Here is an 11,095-nt window from a genome sequence, read left to right as displayed (position 1 = left end):
CTGTTCATTCCACTGAGCTCTCTCAATAAGGTTGTCACTGGCAAACTGGAAAAGGCAATGTCTCCACCTATAGGTGCAAATATAGCACTGCTCCAACTACTTTTTTCTTAGTGTCTTTCAGAATCGGTGCATGTAAGTTAAGCACAAGAAGAACAATATATAGCATTACTGAAATCCTGTTTACTCATGAGAAACTTGATTATTAAAATAACCCACCACTGCATACTCCACCGATAAAATCTGAAGTTTTGCTGTAAATCTCATGATGCTCCGCTCTCCTCAGGGAATTCACGAGCTATTTAGAGATGAATGTGTCATCTGACAGTAGCTTGAATCAGATGTGAGCTATCTACTCTCTGAGATTTCATTGTTATAAGTTTAACAGTCAAGTTTTTTCTGCATCTGTTGCAATGCTACCTGTTGGCTACCAGGGTATGTGTATTTTATTTATTTATTATTTTTCAACTGCTTCATTTAAAAATAGAACTAGTTATTATTGTTGCTGGGGTTTTTTTTTACAACATAAAACAATTTTTGAACTCCTGCCAAATGCCTGAGGGGACATTAGTTGTTATTTTTGATTTGTCTGTTTCCCTTAAAAGGAAGGAAACTATGTTTTTCTTCATATTTAAAACAAGCACAGGACTCCACACGGGTCATGATAGAATATTAGAAATACTATGAAATAATATCAACTGTGTACTGAATCTGCTAACAATAATGATATTAGCCATTATAGATTCTGTATGTTGAAAATTGTAAGAATAAAGCAGGAGACAAACATTTAAAAGCAGTTTAATTTTATAGATGCTATATATTTGTAAGTTCAGAGTAAATACAAAAAAACAGACACCATGAAACAAGCGTACAACACAAACAAACAAGGCAAGAATAGAAAAAGAGACAATCTTGACAGGGTTTTTTATACATTCTTATATACAATGTAGAGTATTATGATATTATAAAAGATTAAAATTGGAAGATGTTTTCATATTTTCTGTGTGTTGACATAATGCATTATTTTGTTAATATCTAAGAGGAAAATAAGATAAGACATAATCAAAACACATATGGAAGGACATCACCATATGAACAAAATACAACCCATCCAAAATACAGACTTATACAGGTGTCAAACACAACACCATTTTCCTCGTTTTTTTTTTCATCATTTGCTACACTTCTGTTCTGGTTTGGGTAATTAAACTGTGCTCTGAGACTGTCAGTAACAAACACAGCAATACAAAATAACTCAGGAAATACAGGAAGATGATTATAAGACGATGTCTGATATATGGATAATGGTGAGCAGAATGGAATGCTTGTTATATGTGTGGATCAAAAGGAAGACTATACACTATAAAAATCTATTTGTGTTTCTCAGAAGAAAACAAGTTTGTGATCATTTGTCATTGCGATCTGATCTCTCCCTCCAACATTTCTACTGTATCTCAAAAGAAAATAAGTTATTTTGGGTCCAGGAAAAAGGTCTTCGCTATTTTATCCAAGAAAATGAGGCTGGGTAATTTCTACAAACTTGGGAGAATGTTGTTTTCCTCAAAAAAACATCAAAATAGAGATTCACACGCTTTCCTTATGCTGTCTACAAAACAAGGAGTCACATTTTTCTTTATTCTTCCTACAAAACAGAGTACAAAGTTCCAGTGGGAGGATTAAGGTAAAAACATGCATAAACGTGAGGGGAGATGGTGTCCCTGAGTGTGTGTCGCTGTGTATGTGTGTGTGCTGGTGTGTCTCCGCCTGCCTATATGGTCTCCACATAATTGGCAGGGAATAAGCCTTGACGGCCATCTTTGCTCCACCCTCTCCACCAGGCTTTGTCCACCGTCTCCACATCCGTGATGATGTCACCAGGTTCAAAGGAGATCTCAGATTCGTCCTCTGTGGGAACCGCAAGATAACATGGTGAAGGCCCAGTAATCATGGTGTAATTAGTGTAAATTGAGGCACTTTACGTGAACGTGCGTGGCCATTATCCTCTAAATGGCAGCTTACCTGCTTGGTAGTCATACAGAGCTCGGACGCACATTTGTTGCTCAGCTAAAACCTGGTGAGGAAAGTGGAGTCAGAGAGAGGCTATAATCATGAAACACATTTCCTCTTTGGCTAAAATTCACAAGGTAGAAATAAAGGAAAAACAACTTTCATAAAAACTTTCTAATGTGAACTTCAGTTTATTTTAAAGTTTTTTTTCTTTTCCTTTTTCTTTATTGTCAATGAGTCTCATAAAAAGCCACAAAAAAGAAGTGAATTAATCTAACTAACAAGTATTGCCTGTGTAGCCAAAGAATGATACATGTGCCATAGACATCATTTGTTGTCAGAAAACTATTAAAAAGATGAATGAGAACTACATCTTTCAAGTTCTTTTCTATGAACATAGGAATTATAGATTATTTTAAATTCTTCATACATTATCCTGCCACTGTAGAAACTTGTGAACAGACTTTCGACTAATTCACCACTGGAAACTGTTCCTAACAAATGTACTACATACCCCAGTTTGAGTAACATTTCTGAAAACCTGCAGTACTCAAATGGTTTAGAATATTACTGAACCCTTTTTTTGTGTGTAGACTTCACATTGAGTTCCTTTAAGATAGAAACATAATTCAAACACCTTTTAGTTCGTCATTCCATTTTTTGTTTTGATGAAGCTAACAGGATATATTTTGCCCCTTCTACATGTGTAAGGCATGTTTGATGACCCTAAGTAATAGAATGTTTTTGATTAGGAAAATATTTGTTGTTTCCATTCTTGGACTAATGGGTTTTGTGCAAGACCCTGCACAGGTACAATATGTGTTTGTAGATAAATCACCTCTTGTCCATTTTCTGAGATCTCCTGTTGCTTGTAGTCAATGAGTTCATCCTCCTCTGCAGTGTCATGAAGATTGTAGCACACAGTTGTCTCTGATGTGTCGAATTCTGTGTCAGCTGGACTCAAAGACTCCACTGAGGAAGACCAGTGTGAAAAGTATTTATCATAGTCCAAGGACAAATGTATTATCCTAGTATCACTGAATGACTTTACATTGTATAATGGTGTTTAAACAGATTTGTTGCCGAACCTATGCCATTCTGTTTCTCTGTGACGTCTCCATTCGTGATCCCATTGGCTGACAGGATTACAGTCTCTTGTTTGATTTCTTGACAAATGAGCTCAACATCTGAAATCATGGAATGAAAAAATGTTAATGACAGTATATTAGATATCATATTTTAGAAAGACGCAGCACATAAACATGTTTTCTGTCCATGTAACAGGATACAAGAATATGAAGGCTACCTGTGACTGCTGTCTCTTCCTCTGTCTCTGAAAGCTCTTCAAGCTCAGCGGGGTGCTGACTGTCTTCTGATTGGTTATTCTTCTCTCCATCTTCTTTCACCTCCACTTCATCCACTGGTTCCTCCACTGATACCAACTCAATTTCCTCTTTTAATTCTTCTACCTCCACTACCTTCTCTTCCTTCTCCTCTTTCTCCTTCTCTTCCTCCTTCTTTTCCTGCACTTTCTGCTCTTCTTTCTCCCCCTCCTTTTCCTCTTCTTCTTCTTCCTCCTCTGCCTCCATCTTGGCAAGTTCTGTGGTCACAGCACAAGGCTTTGGTTGTGTCTCAGGTCTATCTTCCTCATGTTCCTCCTCATCTTCTTCCTCGTCCTCCTCCACCAGGACAGCCTGGACTTTGTAGCCAATGTCTGAGACCAGCTCAGTGTGCACATGACTGGCTGTGTTGAGGTCTGTGGGTCAGAGAATTACACTCATAATTATAAATGCACCAAACACAACTGTTTACTTTATAAACGCACATATTATTAAAGTGTCCATGAAGAAGAACTTTAAAGGATGCAAAAGCAGATTCTCAGGGTGCAAATTACAGCTAAGCTTTGCATGACTAAGAATATGTGGTTACTTCAGGAGTATTTAATTGTGACTGGGGCTGTCATTTTCATATAACACAAGCCATTGACTCATAGTCCCTGGCCTGCTTTACACAGTTTGGAGCACATGGAGAAGTTTCTGGCAAAAAGATCTAAGCCACTTTGGACCAGAACACCAGTTTTCACACAACCCATATTTAATGTCATATGATCAAAAACAATGACAAACAAACAAGTAATAAGCAGAGTAATTTGCTGACTAATATGCTCCGCTTCATATTGCCTCATCACTTTGAGTGGTGAACATTAAGGCCAGTGTTATACTTTCCATGTCCACAAGTATGCAAGGATCCACTAATGTCCAAGAGAAGGGCAATAGCGTACATGCTTAGTGCTCATATGGTTATTCTTTTGGAGTCTTTCAAGCAGACTCCAAAGCCCAATATAAAGTACTGTAAAACAGCTACACCTGTGAAGGTGTTTGCAGCTGCTCGTGTGCTTCAGTGAGGGAGTATAATCAAGGCTTAATACTACATATGTTCTTGATGTTTTTGTCTGCACATAACTTCAACAAGACATTGTTTGATCAAAGCTCAATAAAATTCTTTCTATTCTGTTGAATCCTACCTGTGTTTGTTTGTGGACTTTCGGGAAGAGGAGCTGTTGGAGCCTGTGCTGCCTCGAAGTAAAAACTTGTATCCTCTGGCTGTGTTTGGATATTTGGAATTGAGGCAAGCAGGGCGTCCGAATGTGACTGAGGGGGGCTGTTTTTTTCTAAACTGGGGGAGAAAGAAGCTAAAAGAGTAGGTGAGGCTGGAGGTGCCGAAGGTTCTGTGGGTGACGAAGGTCTGGGCTCAACCTGGGCTTGGTTGTTGGTGTGTGGAAGGATGGGGAGAGATGAAATTGGAGGGGCAGGACGAAGAGGCGATGTGGGTGGTGACATGGGGGCTCTGGGCCTTTGTGGAGAGGTAACGGCGCAGAAATCAGAGCTTATGGGGGGAGACATGGCACGGTAAATGGGAGAGGGGGGAGCCCGGGAGAAGGGGGAGACCAGGGGAGAACTACGGGGGGAGGAGGCTGTGCTCTCTTCTGCTTTGGAGAAGATGAAAGCTGTATCTGTCAGGCTGCGCTGGTATCGTCTGAATGGTTTGCCTGGAGAGAGAGAGAGAGAAAAGAGTTTGTTAGCAGTTTGAAAACAAATCCACTGCAGTCCAAAGCTGATCCATGTGTTTCCATGGGCATGTCTGGACAGGAGCATCACTCTTTGCTCCAGTTCATACCAGTGCGGGAGGATCCAGGGCTAGTGGGACTTTGTGATGATGATGATGACAGCTGCCTGAAGAACTCTCTGGGGTTCATGGAGCGCTGAGATACTAATGCTGCTGCCTCCTACAGGTCAAGTAGTTAACAATAACCAAGAAATTGAAATGATTAAGCAGTTCAAGCTGAGTTTTTAGGGGGGAGACTTCACATAAAATCCCACATTCTGGAGAAAAATTTTTGCCCCATTCATGTTTGTATTAGTATAAGAATAACTTACTGCTGCCTTCTCTATGGACTCACTCCTTCTAAGACGAGCCCTCATGTCTTCCTCGTGCTCCCTCTGCTGCTGCTCCTGTCAGTGCAGAAACACAGCAGCAGTCACATTAAGATACTCTACACAAAAACTTTAATGCTTTCAGTGTCTTTATTTAAATGGGACAAAGCTGAAGAAGGTGAAAAAGTAAAAGGTGCAACACTTAAAATTAATGATCAGCAGTGCCCACTCTAACTGCTGACACAAAGGAATAATCGAGTACATTTTTAGATTTTCTGTTATTCTTCCCTAATGTCTGCAAAACCTCTGCTAACTCACAAGTGAAATCACCATTACCTTCACCTCTCACAAATACAAACATACTGTGAACACTCCGAATCCTCCACTGAAAATTTTCTTACTCTCATTTATAATAGCATCTGGTATATTAGGTAACATTTGAAAACACGTCATATTTCAACAAGTCAAGAGGAAAAGTGTCATGTTTTGCAGTTTCAATCAATGTAGATGCCTAGCAACCATTCAGAGTATGTGATAAACATTCAGTCATAGGTTTACCATTTTTTTTTCCGATCTTGGAAAAAAAAATCTAATTTTTTGCAACATCTTTCTACTCACCCATCTCATTTTCTCCTTTTTGCGCAGCTCTTCTTCTTGCTCTGCCTGTTTTCTTCTGCAAGACAGGTAATTTAAAAAAATATATCATTGTCCTCCAAAAAATATTATGCAAAATACATTATATATACAGTATACTTGAATACACTTGGTTCTTCCAGTTACTACAAACTTGAACCCCTAAAGTGCACCATCATCAAGAAAAACATTTATTCTAACCTCTGCTCTTCAATCATCTGTAGTTTCTCGTTCATTTTTCTGTCTCTCTCCTCTGCGTCCCTTCGTTCCTTCAGAATTCTTTCTCTTTCAAGGCGCCGTCTCTCTTCTGCTGCTCTTCTCCTGTCCTCTTCTTTCCTTTCTTCCTCTTCACGCTAACAAACAAAGGGTAACAATATGAGACCATACTGTAGTTTTGGTTTAATTTTTAACACAAATATTTGTTTTCTTTATTTGTTGTCCATTTTCAGAAGGACAGTCACTAAACGAAGGCACTCAATGAAATTAAGGACATTCTGACATACCTCTGCACGTGCCCAGAAGGAGTCTCTGTTTATTAGTCTCATCTCCATTGCGGCATTAGTTTTTCTGTAGTTGGTACCCTATAACAAAAAAGAAACAAAGGAAATGGACTAGTGAATACAATGACACAGATTACAATAGCACAAATTCTTAAATTTTCCATTTATGCAAAGAAAAACAGGTAGTTTTATGTTATTTTTCAAATTATACTTATCAGAACTATATTAAATAAAGTGGAAGCAAAAAAGCGTGTAAAAACATAGAACTCAGTAGTGTGAAAAACTGAGTTTCAAACTTAACATGTGGTAAAATCATAGCCTGTTTGAAAGTCTCTGTCTCCATCTGATGGACAGACGAGGCATTGCTTGTGACTCACCACTATTTCCTCCTTGTCCGCAGACCTCGAGCTCCTTCTCACCCACTGTGTAGGAGTCTGGGCTTGTGCCTTGCTGAGCTCAGCTCTTATCTTCTCCTCTGTCACATCCTCCACCTTCTCTGCATTAATGAAAGCATGCGCTTCCTGAAACATGGAGGGCAAGGAATGAAAAAGAGATGGCAAATAGCGTAAGACAGATGTGAATTTAATCCACTCTTGCATGCAGTACTGTAGCCTCTCATACACACACAACCACACAGACGCACACACAACGAAATCCATACACAGGAACACACAGTCCCTCTGGTGGTTTTCCCTTGGTCTGACTTGGAGATGCAACTTGGAGCCAAACAGTTGTGCAACTGCTTTAGTTGGATTGTGAGAGAACAAAAACAGCAAAGGCTTTAGTGTGAAGACAAGAATGCAATGGTTTGGATGGTTGTGGATAACAGAAGGGGAAAATGAAATGTAGGGGCTGCAGAAAGTGAGAAAAGGGTGTGAAAAGCCTGTGTGTCTCCAAAAAGGCAGAGAAAAAGACCCTCTTTAACCCTTTCACACTAACCAAATGACAATTTTGCCACTGCATTATGAATGGAAATCAGCCCATTCTGCACAAAATTGAAAAAAATATGCGTCACTGTAAGCATGAAACCTCACAATTTAAACAGTGTAACCCAAAGTGAAAGATGCTTTAAAGAGTTCTAGCAGTCTTTTTTTTTTTGAGAAGCACAATGGGGGTTGAAGGGTTAACATGCAACAATTGCTCAGTACCTGGAGTTCAAGCCTAGTGGAAAATGAGATATATGACAAAAATGACTTGTGACAGATTCTAAAGACCAAAGTACAAGTGTTCCACTGCTGGAACATATAGGTGTTAAACATGGCCTGAACTTATGTCTCTGTATGTATACAGACATTTGTATGCGGCCAGGACCTCAGAATAATTTCCATGGAGAGCAATTCCAGGCTTGTTAATGGAGGGCCAGGTCTGTCAACCTTCAACAGGAAACCACAGCTTTATCTGAGTGACAACACTGGCACAGACACTGCACAGAGCATTCAGCGTGCCCTATAATACATGTCAGTATGGTGTATAATCCATATCACTCTGGCTGTCACTGCCAACTGCACACTGAGTTGGAGCGGAGAACAGACAAGCAGGGCGCGCTGTTGCCAGCAACGTTAGGAAAAATCTTGGAAACAAACCACGGCCTACAGCTCTCCATAGTGCACCGTTCAACTCTGAAAAGTGCAAGTGCAAAAAAATCACTATGTTTGCCCATTTACTGACAGAATCCTGTATTCTTTTGCACTGTAATTCATTATATCTACAGAAGCTGCCATGGTTAGTCACGATATCACTCACAATCCCAGTGAATGTGCTCACAGTGCCGTGTGCTAGATCATATAGAAGCAGGGCAAATATAATTAAGCACACAAAGTTCAGACAGCTGTATGCAGGTGACTCTAGGGGACTGACACATAAAACAGGTAACACAACAGATTGCTCTTAGGGAAAAAAACAGTCTATATATTATTCTCTGCAAATTTCATGCAAATCACCTCTAATTCTTTTTCATAATGTAACATGGCTTGGAGTCATTGTGTTTATATGTCAAAACATAACCTTTTTTTAATCTTTATTGATGTAGCTCATGTGTCTGACATTGAACATAGCCTCTACCTTCATTCCAGTCTCTCATTTGTTTCATTTCCTTCTACTTTCACCCTGTTTGAAGCCCATGGCATTTGATTTGCTATAAATGGAATGACATCAAGTGACAATAAGAAAGCCTCACAGATTATAATATACTCTAATAAAACAGGATCGTCGTCTTCCTACTCAATCCCAAAACCTTCCTGTATGAGCTGCTTCGATAGTAAACCGCTCTATTTAGAGGAAAGTGTCATGGCCAGGATAATGTCATAGGAAAATCTCAGCACAGTGACCAAGTGGGATGTGAAACAGTCTTTTCGGGATTTGTGGCACTGATGACCTCGGCAGTGAAAACTCACTATGGGTGTTAGTGTATAACCTGTCTGGGAGGAAAAGGAGCCCAAGGTGATGTGACAGGTTGAGAGACTTTTTAGCTATAATTGGGTTCAGCCCCACAGAAACTGTCGCTCTGCTGTGGAACCAAACTGCTTCATAATCTCTCTCCTACTCACGAGTTGTAAGGAGTAAGAGGCAGAAGGTGAATGTGGCGAAACCCAAGCTTCCACAGTTCAAGTTTGTCCCCACTGACTGATGGGTTATTTACGATAAATATCATTATTAGTATGTAGAATTCCCAAATTTTGATTGTGCTGCACTGTTAGTAAAATGATTGGAAAATGTTTGCTTTAAATTTGATAGTCTTGAACAGAAAGGTTATCAAATTAATTGTTAATAGAATTGTTGCATTAACAGTGCTCCTAAAATGTTATGGCATTTGATGTTGAAATGAGAGCTCTTCACTTGAAAAAAGACAGAAGGAGCCACAGTGAGTTATGATAGTTGACATGAACCTAAAGCTTCTCTTCTCAAGTGTGCAAGATGACAGATGTATGATCTAAAGAGCCTCAGGGTTTAGTGTCTTGACCGGAACATGTTGCTTTTTCGAAAGGACTTTTTTTCTTGCAATCCCAATCCCCTGTTCCACCTAAAGAAACATTTGGCCTTGTACCCAACCTTCATGTGGCCAAATAAGGGTATGTTCATAACATGCCTGATGAATTAAAAGTGCATTTTATGAAATCTGAAGTTAGAAAAGAGTCAACACTTTTATTTTCAATTTTATATCTCTTTGTTTATCATATTCTCATCTAATCCCAATATTAATATCAAACACAAATCCCATCTTGCATAACTTCAACCTGGTAACATTGCAGTGGAAATGTAGAATGATACAAACACCTGCATCTTATTCATAATTTAGTTTTCATAACTCAACACCACACTGGAGTTTAGTTTGCAACACACCCAACTCGGCAGCCGCAGACTCGCCTCGACAAAACCCCCGTCACTGCCAGCTGGGACATGCAGCATAGCATGCCAGGAAAACAGAAACAAAGTTGGGGGGAAAAGGAGAAGGAAAGAATGGAGGAAGAAAACAAACAACCAACAACAACAAACAAACAAGCTAAGGGAAATTCTAACTGCACTCAAGGCAATGAAGGCCAAGGTTCAAAGGAAACAAGAGACTGAGCCCCCGGACATTATCATCAGTCAGTGTATGTATGAAGGTTAGCTCAGAAGTTTACTTTTCCATGACAGCACAGGGTCAAATAGGAGTTTAGCTACTAATCAGAGTGGTTTAAGGCTACAGCATGTGTTTATGCTCCACTAAATGAAAACATTCAGCAGGCAGCATTGTGGGTGATACGGATAATATCTGTCTATATTCCAACAACTGCTCTAAGACCCCTGAGACAAGACTGTCACATACTGTTTAAATTGAAAAGGTACGAAAATGAGAAGGTGACCTTAAAACGGATAGTTTATGTATTTTCATGAATGGATTGTCTTTGACTTCATTTAAAATGTGCTGCACTGGTGGAAGAAGTTTGCATATCCTTTCTCTCAATGTAAAGAGATATTCACAACTTTACCTTGATAAAAAAAAGAGAGAAAGACTCTAAATGTTAAATGAGAACTTTAGAAAGCACTCACTCACTCTTAAGCATAACATTAATGGTAGAACAATATAGAGAATAATGGTTGCAAGAAATGATTTTTACATCATGACTTCAAGTTTTGTCAAGTTTTTTTCAATTGATTTGTGAATCATTTAGTCAGTGAAATGTGAAAAAAACTGTCCTCAGTCACAAATTCCTGCATACCAAGGTGTAGTTGGATTCATGGTTTTGTCCAATCAACAGCTCAAACCACCAATATATAGATTATAGATTATTTTCTGATTAAAAAAAAGCTAATTGATTTATTTGTGAAATCATGGTGACACTCAGTTTTAATGTCCGTGGTACCAAATCAAAGTATGTAGGCTGCAACAGATTCAGATAGTTTTTGGTGCTTGCTATAGTTTAACTATTTTTCACAACAAACACTAGCATTGATTGGAATTCTTATTAAATTTCACAGTATATGATGCCTGTGAAATCCCACAACTCAAGGCTACTGAAGACTTTCTTTCTAATTGTTTTTTAT

At 39.0% G+C, this 11,095-nt stretch overlaps 1 protein-coding gene across 1 annotated transcript in view; it reads right to left on the bottom strand.

The window, feature by feature from the left end:
- Nucleotides 1-779: 779 nt before the first annotated feature.
- Nucleotides 780-11,095, bottom strand: part of si:dkey-40c11.2 (drebrin-like protein A) — a 32,406-nt gene continuing 22,090 nt past the window's right edge. Inside the window, exons 5-16 of the mRNA XM_023261075.3 lie at nt 6,949-7,092; nt 6,575-6,652; nt 6,273-6,424; nt 6,057-6,111; nt 5,442-5,516; nt 5,182-5,290; nt 4,529-5,053; nt 3,311-3,760; nt 3,093-3,191; nt 2,843-2,976; nt 2,017-2,068; nt 780-1,902 (exon numbers count right to left, since the gene is read on the bottom strand). Of these exons, the coding sequence (XP_023116843.2) occupies nt 1,766-1,902; nt 2,017-2,068; nt 2,843-2,976; nt 3,093-3,191; nt 3,311-3,760; nt 4,529-5,053; nt 5,182-5,290; nt 5,442-5,516; nt 6,057-6,111; nt 6,273-6,424; nt 6,575-6,652; nt 6,949-7,092 (2,010 nt within the window). The 3' untranslated portion in view covers nt 780-1,765. The remainder of the gene's footprint in view (nt 1,903-2,016; nt 2,069-2,842; nt 2,977-3,092; nt 3,192-3,310; nt 3,761-4,528; nt 5,054-5,181; nt 5,291-5,441; nt 5,517-6,056; nt 6,112-6,272; nt 6,425-6,574; nt 6,653-6,948; nt 7,093-11,095) is intronic.

The sequence above is a fragment of the Amphiprion ocellaris genome, chromosome 6 (assembly GCF_022539595.1).
Source record: "Amphiprion ocellaris isolate individual 3 ecotype Okinawa chromosome 6, ASM2253959v1, whole genome shotgun sequence".
NCBI lineage: Eukaryota > Metazoa > Chordata > Actinopteri > Pomacentridae > Amphiprion > Amphiprion ocellaris.
This window is presented reverse-complemented; position numbering and strand designations above follow the sequence as displayed.